This window comes from Bufo bufo, chromosome 3 (genome assembly GCF_905171765.1).
Source record: "Bufo bufo chromosome 3, aBufBuf1.1, whole genome shotgun sequence".
NCBI classification, from domain to species: Eukaryota; Metazoa; Chordata; class Amphibia; order Anura; family Bufonidae; genus Bufo; species Bufo bufo.
Genome location: NC_053391.1, coordinates 565,751,945 through 565,772,104, shown reverse-complemented (window position 1 = coordinate 565,772,104; position 20,160 = coordinate 565,751,945). Strand labels below are relative to the sequence as shown.

General features: G+C 40.6%; 1 protein-coding gene across 1 annotated transcript in view; it reads left to right on the top strand.

Annotated features, from left to right (window-relative positions):
- LOC120996005 (SAP domain containing ribonucleoprotein) overlaps nt 1–20,160 on the top strand; it is a 176,105-nt gene that overhangs the window by 66,798 nt on the left and 89,147 nt on the right. Inside the window, exons 4-9 of the mRNA XM_040425600.1 lie at nt 2,610–2,677; nt 13,109–13,163; nt 13,780–13,853; nt 14,089–14,117; nt 14,278–14,303; nt 15,132–15,200. Coding sequence (XP_040281534.1) covers nt 2,610–2,677; nt 13,109–13,163; nt 13,780–13,853; nt 14,089–14,117; nt 14,278–14,303; nt 15,132–15,200 — 321 coding nt within the window. The remainder of the gene's footprint in view (nt 1–2,609; nt 2,678–13,108; nt 13,164–13,779; nt 13,854–14,088; nt 14,118–14,277; nt 14,304–15,131; nt 15,201–20,160) is intronic.

Here is a 20,160-nt window from a genome sequence, read left to right as displayed (position 1 = left end):
CATAAAGGTGGAGGAAACATGTGGCAAAACACAAATTGAAGGGTGTGGCGGGCAATATTTCAGGCTGCTTACAGACATGTCTCACACTTGTCAGTGTAGGTTTTTACAATGAATACTGGTGCTTTTGAAAATGGTTTGGATGGGTATAGACAGCCCACTTTTATTGGAAAAAGGTTCGGACAGCAGACAGGCCTGTTCAGTACCCAGACTCCTCTTCTTCTCCAAAGCCTTGCTGTTGCTATATATGCAGTATGTGGTTTAGCACGGTCTTGCTGAAATATGTAAGGCCTTCCCTGAAAGAGATGTCTGGATGGGTGCATATGTTCAGCATTGATGGTGCCTTTCAAGATGTATAAGCTGCAAATGCTATAGGCACTAATGCAACCCCGTACCATCAGAGATGCAGGCATTTGAACTGTGCACTGAAAACAGGCTGGATGGTCCCTCTCCTCCAGAGTCTGTAGGACAATGCATCCATGGCTTCCATAAAGAATTTAAAATTTTGATTCAGCTGAACAGTTTTCCCATTTTGCCTCAGTCCATTTTAAATGAGCTTTGACCCAGAGAAGACGGTGGAGTTTCTGAATCCTGTTGACATATTGCTTCTTTTTTGCATTTGTGTATTGCATGTGGGTGCTATGCGTTCACACGTTGCACCTGCGTAGAAAACTCACTTGTGTCAAAGGGACCTAACATACCCAGTCATGTGACTTAGTTACAAAGTGCTCCTCCAGCTGCTTTTTTATTAGTATCACTTATTTTTCCAGCCTTTTGCTTCCCTGTCCCAATTTTTTTCAGATGCATTGCTGCTGTCAACTTCTAAATTAATTTCTTTTTTTTTAATGACATGGTAAAATGTCTCACTTTCAACATCTGATATGTGCTCTATGTTCTGTTGTGAATACAATTTGGGTCTGAGATTTGCAAATCATTGCATTCTATTTTTCTTTACATTTTTCACAGGGTCCCAACTTTTTTGGAATTGGGTTGTACCACGATTTGACCATGTTAGTAATTATTTTGATAAGCATGGCACACTCAGAACTCAAGCTTATTTGTAACAAACATGCATCGTGTCATACAAAACACTATTCTATGTATGCTGATCTTCATTATTCTCGTTCTCCTTTGTTATGGTTTGGAAAAATGGAATAAAAACTGTTTGGAAAAAAAAAATAATCAATCAACCTTTTCTGTTGGAAGTGTCTCTTTAAAAGCAAATTCAGATATGGAGTTATTTACTATATTCCATATAGTGGCCTTCATAATTACTGTGAAATGACATCTGAAAGTGTGTGTGTGTATATATAATATATATATATATATATATATATATATATATATATATATATATATATATATATATATATATATATATACACATATATATATATATATATATATATATATATATATATATATATATATATATATATATATATTTAAAGGGGTTATCCGAGACTAACAAATGACCCCCATACGCCTGGGCTACTCACACTGATTTTACTTAGGCTACTTTCACACTCGCGTTTGGTGCGGATCCGTCTTGTATCTGAACAGACGGATCCTCACCAATAATACAAACGCTTGTATCCGTTCATAACGGATCCGTTTGCATTATTCATTAAAAAAAAAGTAAATGGGGGACGGATCCGTTTTCAATTGCACTATATTGTGTCAGTGAAAAACGGATCCGTCCCCATTGACTTACATTGTAAGTCAAGACGGATCTGTTTGGCTCCGCATAGTCAGACGGTCACCAAAACGCTGCAAGCTGCGTTTTAGTGACCGTCTAAAAAACGCAACGGAGTCCAAACGCAGCCAAATTGATGCATTCTGAACGGATCCTTATCCATTCAGAGTGCATTGGGGCTTAACTGATCCGTTTTGGGCCGCTTTTGAGAGCCCTGAAACGGATCTCACAAGCGGACCCAGAAATGCCTGTGTGAAAGTAGCCTTACTTGCTCCCCGCGCCAATCCTGGTCCCCACACGTCTGCAGCTGCTTCTCCCTGTGCTTGGATGAAAACCTTCGGTGTCGTGGGTGGTGCAGCCATTGGCTGATGGGGACGAGCCTTCCTAGCGTCACCCGCGATGCTAGGGAGGCTTGTCCCCGTCACCTCCTGCCATTGGCTGCTCCCCTCTGACAACGGATGTTTTCATCCGTGCATGGGGAGAAGCGGCTGTGCGGGGCCCAGGAGTCGTGCGCAAAGCCAGGTAAAAAGATTCAATGTGAGGAGCCCGGCTTATAAAGGGGGGGGGGGGGGGGGGGTAATTTAGTTAGTCTCAGATAACACCTTTAACCCATTTACCAGGTCCAATAGTTCCCAAATATTAGTTTTGGTAGCGCTGTGTAGTTACCTTTTTTAGAATAATTGTAGTGGAGGCTCTTTTTCCTAGACCTTCTGATAAAGAGCATTTAACATGTTACTGTATCACATACTTGTTTATGAATGTATCCTATAGGAGTTTACTTCAGCTTAGCTTGCAGTTGTGTGAGATGTACTTATTTTCACTGTGCTCCTGTAGCAACAAAATCTTGTGTGAATATCGCTCGTAGGTCCATGATTATAAAGAAGTTAAAGTAAAAGGTGATTTGTTTTTTTTGCAGGAAGAAGAACAGAAACCAGTTGAAGTTCCTCTTAAGCAGGATGAACCTTCTGTTACACCCGAAGAAAAGTGAGTTATGTTGATGCATTTTCTCACATGAAAAACTTGTATTTTTGAGAAGTGTTGCTCAGACCATTTCCTTTTATGATTATGTGCTCTGTAGACAAGACTTGGTGGGCTTTTGCAGGACTTTGATATTGATGACCCATCCTCAGGATAGGTAACATCAGATTGGTGATGTCCAACGACCCCACTGAGTAGTTTTGGGTTGCTGCTGGCGCTCTTCATGGTGTCGTTTCTGGCACTGGTGTAGCTCGGCTCATATTCACTTGAATGGGGCTGAGCTGCAGTACACCAGCATGACAACTACGCAGTTTCATGGAGCCTTCTGCTTCTGGTTCCGTCCACTGAATAAGTTCTGGCAGCTACCTGAAACGGATAATCAATGGGGTGTTTGACCCCCATGGATCTGATATCCTCCTGAGAATAGGTCATCAGTATCTAAATTGCAGAAAAGCCCCTTTTGGTGGGTTTGGTTGATACACGTCTTATGTTCATGTCCAACTTTACCCTCTATGGCAGGTGGAGGATCATCCAGGTCAGTAGCATAGATGTTGTCTTTATTGTATGGGGCAGCATGTTTGCATGTCTAAGCCTTACTTTGGTAAGAAAATACTGTATTTCCGACATCATAAGATACACCATCCTGCACCCCCATCACCACCACCACTACAAAAAAAGGGGAGAGGGGATTAAAGTGAGTCTTATTAGGTAAATTCTAGTGAGCGCTTCCACATTCACAGTGGGAGTGGTGAATACAGCACTCCCTTGTGTGGCTGTACTTACTGCTCCCTGTTCATCTTCTGACGTTGCATAGCATAAGCGAACACTATGACCTAATGCTGTGCAACGTCAGGTCACAGTGCACGGAGGTGTCTGTAAAAGGCCAGGGAACGGTGAGTACAGTAAGAGCGTGCTGGATCTGTGACTGTCGGTGCTGTCCAGAGCAGGAGGGGTGAGTTATTTTATTAATTTTATGTCTGATCTGAGGTCTGATGAGGATTTATTTTTTACTTCTTTTCCTCCTCTAAAATCTAGGTGCTTATGATGTTAGAAATCCAGTAGATGGTTATCGATTATCAAGTCTTGAAATTTTATGTACTTATCACTTTATTTTAAATATTTTATAGTCAAGTAGTTTTCTTGCTCTGCACAACTCTTGGCCTATGCAAAGTAGTCTCATTCGGCAGATTATGCTTCCTTGCTTAACCCCTTAAGGACACAGCCTTTTTACACCTTAGGACCAGGCCGTTTTTTTAAAATCTGACCAGAGTCCCTTTAAGTGCTGATAACTTTAAAACGCTTTGACTTATCCAGGCCGTTCTGAGATTGTTTTTTCGTCACATATTGTACTTCATGACACTGGTAAAATGGAGTCAAAAAAATTATTTTTTTTGCACCAAAAAAATACCTAATTTAACAAAAATTTGGAAAAATTTGCAAATTTCAAAGTTTCAGTTTCTCCACTTCTGTAATACATAGTAATACCCCCAAAAATTGTGATGACTTTACATTCCCCATATGTCTACTTCATGTTTGAATTGTTTTGGGAATGATATTTTATTTTTTTGGGATGTTATAAGGCTTAGAAGTTTAGAAGCAAATCTTGAAATTTTTCAGAAATTTACAAAAACTCAATTTTTAGGGACCAGTTCAGGTCTTAAGTCACTTTGCGAGGCTTACATTATAGAAACCACCCAAAAATGACCCCATCTAAGAAACTACACCCCTCAAGGTATTCAAAACTGATTTTGCATACGTTGTTAACCCTTTAGGTGTTGCACAAGAGTTATTGGCAAATGGGGAGGAAATTTGAGAATTTCATTTTTTTGTCTAATTTTTCATTTTAACCCATTTTTTCCACTAACAAACCAAGGGTTAACAGCCAAACAAGACTGTATCTTTATTGCCCTGACTCTGCCGTTTACAGAAACACCCAATATGTGGCCGTAAACTACTGTACGGCCACACAGCGGGGCGTAGAGGGAAAGGTGCGCCGTATGGTTTTTGGAAGGCTGATTTTTATGGACTGGTTTATTTACACCATGTCCCATTTGAAGCCCCCTGATGCACCCCTAGAGGAGAAACTCCCTAAAAGTGACCCCATCTAAGAAACTACACCCCTCAAGGTATTCAAAACTGATTTTACATACGTCGTTAACCCTTTAGGTGTTGCACAAGAGTTATTGGCAAATGGCGATGAAATTTGAGAATTTCATTTTTTTGCCTAATTTTCCATTTTAACCCATTTTTTCCACTAACAAAGCAAGGGTTAACAGCCAAACAAGACTGTATCTTTATTGCCCTGACTCTGCTGTTTACAGAAACACCCCATATGTGGCCGTAAACTACTGTACAGCCACACAACAGGGCGTAGAGTGAAAGGTGCGCCGTTTGGTTTTTGGAGGGCTGATTTTGCTGAACTGTTTTTTTGGCACCATGTCCAATTTGAAGCCCCCTGATGCACCCCTAGATTATAAACTCCATAAAAGTGACCCCATCTAAGAAACTACACCCCTCAAGGTATTCAAAACTGATTTTACAAACTTTGTTAACCCTTTAGGTGTTGCACAAGATTTAATGGAAAATAGAGATACAATTTAAAAATTTCACTTTTTTGGCAGATTTTCCATTTTAATATTTTTTTTCCAGTTACAAAGCAAGGGTTAACAGCCAAACAAAACTCAATATTTATGGCCCTAATTCTGTAGTTTACAGAAACACCCCATATGTGGTCGTAAACTGCTGTACGGGCACACGGCAGGGCGCAGAAGGAAAGGAACACCATATGGTTTTTGGAAGGCAGGTTTTGCTGGACTGTTTCTTTTTTGACACCATGTCCCATTTGAAGCCCCCTGATGCACCCCTAGAGTAGAAACTCCAAAAAAGTGACCCCATTTTAGAAACTACGGGATAGGGTGGCAGTTTTGTTGGTACTAGTTTAGGGTACATATGATTTTTGGTTGCTCTATATTACACTTTTTGTGCGGCAAGGTAACAAGAAATAGCTTTTTTGGCACCGTTTTTTTTTTTGTTATTTACAACATTCATCTGACAGGTTAGATCATGTGGTAATTTTATAGAGCAGGTTGTCACGGACGCGGCGATACCTAATATGTATACAATTTTTTTTATTTATGTAAGTTTTACACAATGATTTCATTTTTAAAACCCAAAAAATGTTTGTGTCTCCATAGTCTAAGAGCCATAGTTTTTTCAGTTTTTGGGCGATTATCTTAAGTAGGGTCTCATTTTTTGCGGGATGAGATGACGGTTTGATTGGCATCTATTTTGGGGTGCATATGACTTTTTGATTGCTTGCTATTACACTTTTTGTGACGTAAGATGACAAAAAATGGCTTTTTTTACACCGTTTTATTTATTATTTTTTTTTCATGTGATATTTTTATAGAGCCGGGCGATACGGACGCGGCGATACCTAATATGTATACTTTTTTTTTATTTATGTAAGTTTTACACAATGATTTCATTTTTGAAACAAAAAAAATCATGTTTTAGTGTCTCCATAGTCTAAGAGCCATAGTTTTTTTAGTTTTTGGGCGATTATCTTGGGTAGGGTATGATTTTTGCGGGATGAGATGACTGTTTGATTGTTACAATTTTGGCGTACATGCGACTTTTTTGATCACTTTTATTACCTTTTTTGGGAAGTAAGGTGGGCAAAATTTCAATTTCATCATAGTTTTTTATTTTTTATTTTTATGGTGTTCACCGTTCGGGTAAAGTAACATGACCGTTTTATAGATCAGGTCGTTACGGACGCGGCGATATCAAACATGTGTAGGGAATTTTATTTTTTTCATTTTTTATCAGTGATAAATGTGTTTTTTGATTTTTACTTTTTTTTCACTTTTATTCACTTTTTTTTTACCCAGACCCACTTGGTTCTGGAAGATCCAGTGGATCTGATGTCTGTATAATACAGTACAGTACAATATATATATTGTACTGCACTGTATTTTACTTACACTGAACAGATCTATGCCTTTCAGCACAGATCTGTTCAGCACCATGGACAGCAGGACGCCTGAGAGGCGTCCTGTTGCCATGGGAACCTTCCCCGTCTGCTCAGAACTTCGCAGACGGGGAAGGGTAAGGAGGGGATCTCTCGGGGGGCTGTCTGGGGGCTCTTTCCCTCTCCATCGGGGGGCTGCAAAGGCACAGCAGCCCCCCGATGGGAGAGGGAGGGAGCTCCCTGCGCTGTTAACCTTTTCCATACAGCGGTCCGTACGGACCACTATATGGAAAGGGTTAAACGGCTGACATCGCATCGCAGATGTCAGCCGTTTATACCAGGGTGCCAGCAATGTGCTGGCCCCCTGGTATACCCACTGAACACCAATGAATTTTCAAGGGGAGGCGGGCGGGGGATCGCGATCCCGCCTGCCGCACCGCCCGCCTCCCGCACCGCCCACCTCCCGCACCGCCCGCAACCCTCCCCCTGCACCTCCCGCCACCATAAAAATCATTCTGGGGTGCAGGGGGGGGGGTGAATAAAACTTTTTTTAGGCATATAAAGTTTCTGATCCCCGCGGTCAGGGACCGCGGGGACCAGAAACTGCAGAAATCGCAGGTCTGAATTGACCTGCGGTTTGCCGCGATCGCTGACATGGGGGGGTCACGGGACCCCCCCGCGCATTTAGCCTAGGTGCCTGCTCAATGATTTGAGCAGGCACCGGGTTCCGATCACTGCCAGCCGCACGGCAGTGATCGAAAATACACAGGGCGTACATGTACGCCCTGTGTCCTTAAGTACCAGGGGCACAAGGGCGTACCTGTACGCCCTATGTCCTTAAGAGGTTAAAGGATAACTCGTATTTTTTTTTTTTGGGAGTATTGGATTGTGGTGATTAACATCACCTTGGTGGCCCTATTTCAACTTTTCACTGTGTATTCCATTACCCCTTTATTCCACATTATTGTTCCCTGTACTGCCTACTTTTACCGGTGCTTAAAATAGGGTTGCTAGGCATGGTCCGTCTATCTGTTGAAGGACGGAGGACGCAGCGTGCAGGGTCACATTACTGACAGCCAGGGACTGTAAGTAAATGATTAAAGCCAGGTCCTCCCCAGCAGCTGATAACAGTGCCTGGGCTGTGTGCACTTCTCTCTGTCCCTGCGCTTGGCAGACGCTCCCTCACTCAGCAGAGCTGGACAATGCAGAGTTGAAGCAGCGCACAACAGGGAAGGGAGATCTGCCGTCTGCTCAGTGTATAAATGAAGGCAACATGTGGTAAGAGGACCCCTTTGTGCTGCAGGAGATTAACCCTTTAGGGGGGAGGGCTCTGGTTACTGACACTTTTGGGGGGCTATTGTTACTGGCTAGTGAGGGCAGGCGGGATTAGCCTCAGGGTGAGGGCAGTGGCGGCCATCTTAACTGAATAGTGAGATTGCAGTTTTATGCAGACTGGTTGCTAAGGGCTGAATCTTATTAAATATGGGGTAAGTCAGTCTAATAGTAACTGATTTTGGAATATCATGTTATTAGTAACTACATATATGAAAATTGAAATTAGGGTCTAAATGTGACAGTTATCCTTTAAGTGGTTAGTTGATGGACTATTCTCAGAATGTACCAATTTGTCGAACTCTTCTAGGAATAGACCACTAATGTTAAGTTACACAGTCCCAGCACACTTTGGAGAACATTCATCATTTAGTGTAATTGCTTGATAGGAAAAGCTTTTTAGCCCAGGAAATGTGAGTATGTGACCCGCAATTTCAGATTTATACATATGTTTTATATTTTATATTCATTAAGTACTGAAATTGAATGAGATTTGTTCTCAGAATATTAAGCTGTGTTTAGAGCTGGTGAAGGCAGGGAAGAATCTCACTATGTAATCCACATCATTTATTCATTTACTAAGTTATAAGGAGCAGAGAATGGATTAGATGCTAGAATGTTTTTTTTTTTTTTTTTTTTTTATTCGTCCTCAGATAAACTTGTGGCTTAAGCTATAGATGTTTGCCCTGTCTTTCTATGTTTTATTTGTATGAAAAGGGCTTAGCTCCTGCAGCAGGGTATCTACCTAACAATTCTCTTTACCCTTTATTCTTTCCCTTTCATGAGGCCGTTTCCCATGCAGATTACAAAGGATCTTTTCAGATAAACTTTCATCGTAATCTTCTCTAATGTGTATTCTGATGTCACTAAGAAAGGATTAGCTGACATGTAAATTCATGTTTTTGTGCTTTCTATATCTAGGAGTAAAATACTGGTTTATAATGTGAGCTGCATACAGATAAATGAAGACGCGCATGTCTCTGTGCATTATGATGTAGAAATCTGTTAAATAAATATTTCACTGGATGGGGTCCGTGAATCGTTCAGGATTTTGTTATAGCCTGTGATTAAAATGAATAGACACCAGTTGAAGGGGACGTTTTACCACACAGGATGGCAGTCGACACAGCGCTGATGTGCAGAACTGAGCAGATGCTTCCAGCTATGCAAATTGCAAGCTGCCCAGGGCTGGACTTAACATCTGGCTCTTAAGCTGGGCTGTCAGTTTAGAAAAGGCCCACTGGTTGTTGCCATTGTTTCTATACCTTCAATCCCAAAAATGTTGTGGGATGGTCAGTATTTGTGTGAAGTGTATAGAAAGGTTAAGCCCTTCTTTTTTTTTTTTTTTTTTTTTTTTTTATAAATCTAGCAAGTTTAAACTCCCTACAGTTCCATTTCTGGTATTCTGTTCTGGAATACTGGATCCTTCTATACTATAATGAGGCCCAGCAGGAATACTGTCATTTTGCCGGACCAAATAACCTGGCATAGTAACGTAGTTTATACCTCTTCTGCTCTGGACGGCACCATCAGTCGCAGATCCAGCACGCTCTTCCTGCATTCAATGCCACCTGGCCTTTTGCCAATGCCTCACTGCACTGTGACCTGACGTTGCACAGCATCAATTCATAGTGTGCGCTTACGCTATGCGATGTCAGGTCACTGCATAGCACGACACAGTAGACGACAAGGGAGCAGTGAGTACAGCCAACACAAGACATCCATCCAGCTCCGCCGATTATACTTTAAATTTGATCTAGAGGAAGGCAAGAGGTAGAAGCCAGTTTTCCTCATTTAAGGAAAAATGGAAAAGTATTTTTATTTTTTTCCAGACTCCAATCAGGCAGTCAGAATACCGCATGCAGTGGTATTTAGTCCAGCCTGGATTTACACATTGTAGTAGCTTGATATGTAGCAAAACAGCATGTTTGTTGTGGTCTCACCTGTTAAAAAAAAAAAAAAAAGTTACTGCAACATATAACCCTGCCCTAATGTAAGACTTCCGCGAAAAGTGAGTTTTTCAGTACTACTGTAGTTTGTACATGGAAATAGCTAGCAACTCTTTTCCCCCTAATGCACCAAGAAATGTTAGCAGCTAATTGCCAGGCAGCTTAATAAGAGCAGTACTACCATTCACACAGATAAAATTGGAATTCAGGCCCTTTTCCACAGGCGATTGAGAATATGACTGTCGGTTCGTACTTGATTATTGTCCCGTGTAAACCTGTCCGCAGATCGCCAGACAATTGACCAATGGCATTTGTCATTCATCACTTTTATGTGGACGTTAAAACCTTTGTCGGTAGTCCCATGTACAAAGGCGTCTACTGCCAACAAGAATGAAACTATACATTTAAATGATTGCATTCAGTTTTTGGTCACATACAGTCGCATTGTAAAGCGCTGTGGAATATGTTGCGGCCATATAGATAAAGATTATTATTATTACATGTAATTGGCTTTAAATGAATGCCAATGTCTTTATCTAGGTTGTCAGTTGGTACTAGTTACTTGCAGGAAATCTACCCATGTGAAAGCACCCTTATGTGACATGTTCATACCGCTGGATCCAACACCTACCAGACATGTAAAGTATATCCTGTGGAAATATGTGCGGATTTGAGGGCATGCAAAATCCACAAGAAACACATTCTGATATTCTTGCTGCATTTAGGCCACTTCGCAGGATATAAGGTTTGCTGCATGGTTATGGGGCCTTCACAAGTGTTAAAAAAAAAAAGATTTTAAGGTTTATTTTAATTTAATTTTTTTGCTATAAGTAAAGAACACTTCCAGACTAAAAATAATAATGCTACGTTTAAATGAATTAGAATCTTCTCCATTACAAAAAATAGGGACAAAAATCTGCCACACAATGTCAGTGCCTCAAAGTGAGAATATATTGAAAGTTTCAGCTAGAATTTATTTAACCTAACAGAAATATAAGGAGATGCCTCTTAGAAATAAGATTTATATTAGTTTTTCAACAGTCTATTGTCCTTAGAATACAGAAACCAATATAACCTATGTACACTTTCATTCTGGTTGTGATGGCTAAACCCAGGAGTGTACCTCAGTCTTTGCTGGAATTGTATTTATTTTCTGTATGTTTTATGTTGCATAGTCTTTTACAGCTGAGTAGTTTACTGCATTACGGTGGAGTTCCTTCATGCAGATGCAGTGAGCTTTATTTAGGGCAATAGAAAACTTTCCCAGTATTATGAAGTAATGCAGTACTATCCACACAAATCCTAGGTGTCTTCCTTCCTCCAGTAGATGGCAGTATATACCTACTCTTTGTAAATTGCATTCAGTAGTGAAACTTCTCTGCCTTTCTGTCTGATCATCCTGTAAGCCTTATTAACGCTGGCACTTTTGGACAGCTATGCAGATAATCTGAAGGCAGTTTTATGCATCTTTTATTGTGTTTACCCAATCGACCTGAATATCCTTGCCAGGTTTGTAATTTTATATGGTTATATAGTTCTCATATTAAGTGGTGATTCTGTTATATCTGTGCTAAACCTTTTGGAAGTGTGTAAGTAAAATCTGAGAGCCTTAGAAAACACAAATCAGAATAAACTATTTTCTTCTAGAAAATGTAATTTGCAGTTTTTCAAAACTGTCCATAGGTCTCAACATCAACAAATATGTGACTCTCCTTCCAGGGGCAGGGATGAGAAATCTCTGCCCCTACACTCTCACGTACCATTTACTTCCATGGAAAGGTAAAATAGTGCTGCTGTTTAGTGTGACTACAAAGCAACGTGTTATGCAAAGTATAGCTTTTAAGGTAATCCACCCCATAACAGCGATGTCCTGTCAACTAAACTCTCTTTTTTTCCTGTCTTATTTAAATTTTTCCCCATCATGATGTTATTGGAAAATGATTTGGATCATACTGAAATTTTTTTATTTATTTATTTTTCCCCAGCAAATACTAGGCTTATTTGAGGGAGGTTGTTCTGGCCTTAACAAGCACATGAATTGAGCTTCCATTCTGTGCCTTTTCCCTGTATAGGCAATGATACTTGAATTCCAGCTTTCTGCAGGTGAACTGAGAAGGTGATGGATACTGGGTCTTTCTGAATTAGCAGGTCTTAAAGACATACATGGTGGTCTCACTGTAGAATTGTTTGGAGTGGGCATATTGTTCTGTGACCTAATGTATCATTGACTAAACTAGGGATATAAAGAAAACTGCATGTTTTACACCTTTTGATGAGCCCTAAAACATACAGCAAGTATTGACTTCTCTGGGGTGTGTGGAATGGCACGTCCTGTCCTCTGACCCCACTGTGCTTCCTGTGAAAGTTGTTAAACCATTTACTGCCCCATGGGAAAACCTCTTCCAGGATTCGGGAACAAAAGCATTGCAGCGTTCCCCCTGAGCAAGCACCTCTGTCTTTATGGGGCTCTTAAGATCCACACTTTATGGGAGAAAGCCTTTTTAAGGGCTGACACCACTTGACTTTCTTTTCCCTTGAAACCCTGGGAACTTCCTACAAGGAAAATGTTCTCGTGCCATGGCCATTGGGACAAGTGTGATGCTTTCATCACCCTGACTATAAATAAAGATATTGCCCATTAAATGGGTTTCCTCTGGGAAATGCAGTGTGTCTTATTTATGATAACTTGTACAAAAGAAAGAGTAGTTGTCTATAACTAATAGATCAGATCACAAGTTTTAATTTCTAAATGACAGGAGGGACCTCGTGTGGCACCCCACATACAGGATTCCAAAAATGGTAATCCTCAATTTGGACTAATGCTTTGCTCATAAAGAGGGGAATGATCCTTATTAAATAAACCATCAGTCTGGATGCAGCTAATGGGATGGCCTGCCTTTTGACTGGACATAGATTTGGCCTGTCAGCGCCTCAAATTTTCATAGTTGTGTATATAAATCCTGTGTTTTGGTAACAGGAGCTGCATTTGTTTAAGTTGCTTTTTCTTCTTGCTAGCATTAACAACTCATGTATATACAAGTAACGTATGTAAAGCTACTTGTATGAAACTCTGGTCCATTTTTATATATTCCTACTGATGAAAATGCAATTTTTAGAATTATACCCCTGTGCAAATCTTAGTGTTTTTATTAATTCTTTCTTTCTTTTTTTTTTTTTTGCCAGAAAAGAAGATGAGAAAAAGTTGGTGAAAATAACTGGTTCAATTTCTGAAGTGGATGTAAGACATTTTTAATGTCATTCATAAGTTGTGCCATGTCAAATAGCCAGCATTCTGTTCAGGGCTCTCACAAGCGGCCCAAAATGGATCCGTTCAGCCCCAATGCATTCTGAATGGAAAAGGATCCGCTCAGAATGTATCAGTTTGCCTCCGTTCAGTCACCATTCCGCTCCGGAGGCAGACACCAAAACACTGTTCGCCTGACTAAGTGGAGCCAAACAGATCCGTCCTGACACACAATGTAGCCTTACATAGAGCACTTTTTGATATGTTAGTTTGTTTCATTTGATGCAGGTTGTTGATGAGAATCCCATTTATTGATCAGTGGGTCAGTAATCTCCATTTTTGTGAGAGCTGAACACAATATTAGTTATCTTTTGGCAATCTGTAGCCAAGGCCATGTTCGCATCTGTGGCAAGCTGATCTGGCCAAAATCCGGCAGTTATGCCGGAAAGTGGTGGGATCTACCTCATTACTGCTAATGGGGATCCGGTGGTGAACTATAGAATCCGGCAATGCCAGATCCAGCAAAACAGGAACAGCCTGCCGGATATGCGAACAAAGCATTATTGGCAGATGTATTACAGAAAATAACAATGTCCTATTTCCTTTACAGAGACTTCAGAAAAGAGCTGAGAAGTTCAGTGTTCCTGCTAGTGAAGACAGCAAGAAAGCTGCCCGTGCCATACGGTAACTAGTATTATAAATTTACTCTTTTACTAATCTCTAAATAAAGCTTGGATTTTACTTGTATCTGTCTGAATGCTAGATCATTTCTTACGTGGTATTTAGTATTATGTTTTTGCTATATTTTATTCCCATTGGTGAAAGAATATTCAGCTGAATGAAGATTCAGTATTGCACTAGTTTTATGTTGCCTCTTTTCTCATATTGTCTTTTGTTTTTGTTTCCCCCCCATTTTAAGGTTTGGCCTTCCATCTACTGAGCAGAAAGGTGAGTGGTCTGCAGTAAGTGTTTAGTACCACAATTATGACCATGGTGGAACTTGTAGATGTAATATTCCTTAATAGCAAATGGTTTCTTTAATTACATTTTTAGTGTTGGATTATTTAATATTTGTCAATTCAGTAACTTTATCAATGGTACTTTTTAGGCCAGATCACAGCAGTGAAAACCACGGTAAGCTTTTATTTTAATTTTTTTATACCCGTTTTATACAAGAACAAAGTACATGGTTAAGAATCTGTAATTTCTTTGTCTCACACTGAAGTTTGTAGTGATTTATGATGGTAGAGTTGCTAGTTTATTTATTTATTCCTGCTATCACTTCAAACATCTGTCGGGAGACCAAGAGAAGATGAAATCAGTTAGTGAAATATCTTCATAAAATGTACGGATACTCAATAACCTACTAGATGAAGCATAGGTTAACTTGACACTTAGAACATTAAATACTCAATTGCAGCAGATTTTACACTGACACTTGACACTCAACACCACAAAAAACATTGAAAAGTCAAGTTTGCTATGTTTATTTACATGCTAAAGGGGTTGTGTTCTCGGCATAGGTCATCAGTATCCGGTCGGTTGGTGTCTGACTTCCAGAACCACCGGTTATGAGCTCTGAGTGCTGCATCTCTTTCCTAGGCCAGGGATGTTACATTCATCGGTTACATGGCCTAGGTGCAACTTGGTCCCATTCAAGTGAATGGAGTAGTGCTGCAGTACTGAGCCACAGCTACTATCCAGTGGGTGACACTGTGCTTGGTAAGCTGCTAGGAGGTCACGACACTAACCAGTGCTCCAAACAGCCGACCGGAGGGGTGCTGGGTGTCGGACCCCCACTTATCACCGTTAGGATAGGTCATCAGAATGAAACACTCACACAACCCGTTTATGCATCCATTTAACATTTGCTACATTCCCATTAATGTGGATATTCAAGCAGTTAGTGGAAGATTTTTTATTTCCAAGCAGAATAGCTTGAGACTTTTTTTGTTTTGTTAGGTAAACATGGACAAGCTGAAAGAGAGGGCTCAGAGATTTGGCCTCAGTGTGTCACCTGTCACAAAGAAGGTAAGTCTTGTGCACATGTCTAAAGGATACCACTCGTCACCACTGTGCCCTGTGCTGCCTACACACTCTCAGGCTGTTAAGGCTGTTTCACACGAGCGAGTCCATTGCGGGAATCACGCTACATGTGTGAGTGTGATCCTCCGCTCTGGACTTGCAGGAGCGCACGGCATTATCATGATTTATAATGCGATGTGTCTCTGCTTGAGCTTATTTCTACATCTTTATGTCACTATGATTCTGTGGAAAAAAGGCCATGCAGAGACACATAGCATTATAAATCATGATAATGGCGTGCGCTTCTGCAATCCAGAGCGGAGGATCACACTCTCACACGAGCGTGATTCCCGCATTGGACTCGCTCGTGTGAAACAGCCCTTAAAGAGAATCTGTCGCCGCAACATGTTGTGCAGTCCTCCAGACAGGAGGAGCTGAGAAGATTATTGTATAGATTTGGGGCAAAAGATTCAGTTAAACTATATAATTAAAATCTCTGCTGTTTCTCAGGATGGCCCATTCCGCTGTGAACAGTGATTGGTATACAGAAATGGCTGTCAGTTACTGTTGAGATCACCCTTGTACAACTGAACTCAGAAAAAGGAGAGACTTGGGGCCCATTCACAACGACATATATTTAATCTGCATCCGTTCCACAATTTTGCAGAATGATGTGGACCCATTCATTTCAACGGGGCCTCAAAAGATGCGGGCAGCAACGTACTTCTGTTCCGGGGCCCTGCAAAAAAAAGTAGGAACGTGTCCTATTCTTGTCTGCAGTTGCGAACGAGAATAAACATTTTTATAATGGGGCTGGCCGGTTTCACGGAACACACACGGCTGGTATCCATGTTTTGTGGACCGGAAAAAACAAATACGTTTGTCTGAACGATCCCTTAAATGTGTAAAATTACAAGTTATACAGAATTTTTTCCCCCCACAAACTGTATATCAATCTTCTAGACTCCTTCTCCATAACATGCTGCCTTGCCTGCATTTATGGTAGCTGGTTCTCTTTTAGTTATGTTGTATGTGAGAAAATCATACTGTTGATTTCACCTTGCAGTTATTTGATATTCATCAGTCTCCACAATAATGCGGGAATGCATTTTATGATACTGTAGAATAGATTAGATATGTAATCCAAGGTTAGCAAGATTCTATTTGACAGCTGTGTACATGACTTGAAGTCAATAATTGCTGTAAGACAATATTGCCATCAACTTTATTTTATTTTTCCTGCCTTTACCAGAAATGCAGAGAAGAGTACTGTAATCAGTAGATTCTATTGCTGCACTCCTTGCACCTCTGCTGTACCATGATAAACCACATTGTTACACAAACGGAAGGGGAACCCTGCTCCAGGGCATTTACAGCTTAATGGCGCTGTGGTATTCCCATTCTATGCAGCATAATATAATTTCATGTAAACCCGTTGTGCACTTTGTTTCCTTAGTGAAGGGTGCTTTTTTAGTCTAACACTCCTTAGCTTTGAGCACTTGTTATGTGTGTGGATATCTGGCCCTCCCAGGTGCGCGCTCATCTGTCACGCATTCATCCGATCGCCTACTCAAGCAATTCCACCTCAAGCAAAATAAACTTTGCACTAAAGTGTTAGCCTGCAATAAGCTGCATTTATGAGGGTCCTTAACTGCTTTTGTTCTGCAGTGTGCTTGGTATATTCACACCTCTCTGTTGGGAAGGTTATTGCTGCTTTTTAATAAATGTAAGGAACCTCTTCTCCCCCCCCCCCCCCCCCCCCCTTCCCCATCCCCTTTATTTATGGCTCTTTTTGGCATTCTCCTATTTACTTCCAAATTTACTTTGGACATTTTGAGCAGTCTGCTTTTTAGAATGCCCCGCAGAGAAAAGGTTATTGTTTTGTTTTTAGCAAAACTCTTATACTTGCTATGTGTAATGCAAATGCCAATGTATCCATCGGCAGTAACTAGTTTTTAAGTGGTAGTTTTGGTTCAGTCTACCTGTTAGGGTCCATTCACACGTCCGTTGTTTCTTTCCTGATAGTTCCGTTTTTTGCGGAACAGATCTGGACCAGATCTGGACCCATTCATTTTTCAATGGGTCCTGAAAAAAATCAGACAGCTCATGTCTGATTTTTTTTTTTTTCAGGATCCATTGAAAATGAATGGGTCCAGATCTGTTCCGCAAAAAAACGAACAGATCAGATCAGAAATTAACAACGGACGTGTGAGTGGACCCTTATACTGATGCCTACCTGTTATATCTGCATTGCGAATAGGATAGTAAAGGTTTTAAAAAAACACCCCATGCACTATACCAACATTTAAGTTAATTTATCCTGTTTGTAACTGCTTGCATTATGTATCTGCTTTTACTCCGCTCTCCTGTTTAACCATTTACTATTTATTTGAACACCTGCACATTTTCACCCAGCATCAGTGCTCATAGTTGTGCTGAAATACACTCTGGGACTAATGTGCTGCACCATTTGTTTTAGTGCTGCTTTAACCGCCTAACAGTCACGTTAATATTGGAAAAACCCTGCCCAAATGGAACTTTATTGTAGATTTTAATGTGTCTGCAGTAGGGTTGTCACGATACCAAAATTTTGATTCAATCTCGATACCATAAAAAAGTATTGCGATACTCGATACCAAGCGAAAAAAATAAAACTCCAAAATAGCCGCTTGCATTCCTCATTTTAATGGAATATCCAGCTCATAATAGCTTATTTTTTGGGGGACAAGGTGAATAAAAAATGGCAAATCACGTGGTTTTTCGTTTATCTTTCTGTTACGGCGTTCACCGCTTAGGAGATTTATTTATATATATATATATATATATATATATATATATATATATATATATATATATATATATACATATACACAGTGGGATGCGAAAGTTTGGGCAACCTTGTTAATCGTCATGATTTTCCTGTATAAATCGTTGGTTGTTACGATAATAAATGTCAGTTAAATATATCATATATGAGACACACACAGTGATATTTGAGAAGTGAAATGAAGTTTATTGGATTTACAGAAAGTGTGCTATAATTGTTTAAACAAAATTAGGCAGGTGCATAAATTTGGGCACTGTTGTCATTTTATTGATTCCAAAACCTTTAGAACTAATTATTGGAACTCAAATTGGCTTGGTAAGCTCAGTGACCCCTGACCTACATACACAGGTGAATCCAATTATGAGAAAGAGTATTTAAGGGGGTCAATTGTAAGTTTCCCTCCTCTTTTAATTTTCTCTGAAGAGTAGCAACATGGGGGTCTCAAAACAACTCTCAAATGACCTGAAGACAAAGATTGTTCACCATCATGGTTTAGGGGAAGGATACAGAAAGCTGTCTCAGAGATTTCAGCTGTCTGTTCCCACAGTTAGGAACATATTGAGGAAATGGAAAGACCATAGGCCTCAGTTCAAGTTAAGGCTCGAAGTGGCAGACAAGAAAATCTCGGATAGACAGAAGCGACGAATGGTGAGAACAGTCAGAGTCAATCCACAGACCAGCACCAAGACCTACAACATCATCTTGCTGCAGATGGAGTCACTGTGCATCTTTCAACGATTCGGCGCACTTTACACAAGGAGATGCTGTATGCGAGAGTGATGCAGAGGAAGCCTTTTCTCGCCCACAGCACAAAAGTGCCGCTTGAGGTGGGCTAAAGCACATTTGGACAAGCCAGCTTCATTTTGGAATAAGGTGCTGTGGACAGATGAAACTAGAATTGAGTTATTTGGCCATAACAAGGGGTGTTATGCATGGAGGAAAAAGAACACAGCCATTCAAGAAAAACACCTGCTACCTACAGTAAAATATGGTGGTGGTTCCAGCATGCTGTGGTGGGCTGTGTGGCCAGTGGGACGCATGGATTCCACTCAGTATCAGCAGATTCTGGGAGACCAATGTCCAGGATTCAGTGACAAAGCTGAAGCTGCGCCGGGGCTTTCAACAAGACAACGACCCTAAACACTGCTCAAAATCCACTAAGGCATTTATGCAGAGGAACAAGTACAAAGTTCTGGACTGGGCCATCTCAGTCCCCAGACCTGAATATAATTGAAAATCTGTGGTGTGACTTAAAGAGAGCTGTCCATGCTCGGAAGCCATCAAACCTGAATGAACTAAAAGATGTTTTGTAAAGAGGAATGGTCCAAAATACCTTCAACCAGAATCCAGACTTCATTAGAACCTACAGGAAACGTTTTAGAGGCTGTAATTTCTGCAAAAGGAGGATCTACTAAATATTGATTTCATTTTCTTTTTTGTGGTGCCCAAATATATGCACCTGCCTAATTTTGTTTAAACAATTATAGCACACTTTCTGTAAATCCAATAAACTTAATTTTCACTTATCAAATATCACAGTGTGTGTCTCCTATATGATATATTTAACTGACATTTTTTATCGTAACAACCAACGATTTATACAGGAAAATCATGATGATTAACAAGGTTGCCCAAACTTTCGCTTCCCACTGTATATATTGCTCAAAAAAATAAAGGGAACACTTAAACAACACAATGTAACTCCAAGTCAATCACACTTCTGTGAAATCAAACTGTCCACTTAGGAAGCAACACTGAGTGACAATCAATTTCACATGCTGCTGTGCAAATGGGATAGACAACAGGTGGAAATTATAGGCAATTAGCAAGACACCCCCCAATAAAGGAGTGGTTCTTCAGGTGGTGACCTGACCACTTCTCAGTTCCTATGCTTCCTGGCTGATGTTTTGGTCACTTTTGAATGCTGGCGGTGCTTTCACTCTAGTGGTAGCATGAGACGGAGTCTACAACCCACACAAGTGGCTCAGGTAGTGCAGCTTACCAGGATGGCACATCAATGCGAGCTGTGGCAAGAAGGTTTGCTGTGTCTGTCAGCGTAGTGTCCAGAGCATGGAGGCGCTACCAGGAGACAGGCCAGTACATCAGGAGACGTGGAGGAGGCCGTAGGAGGGCAACAAC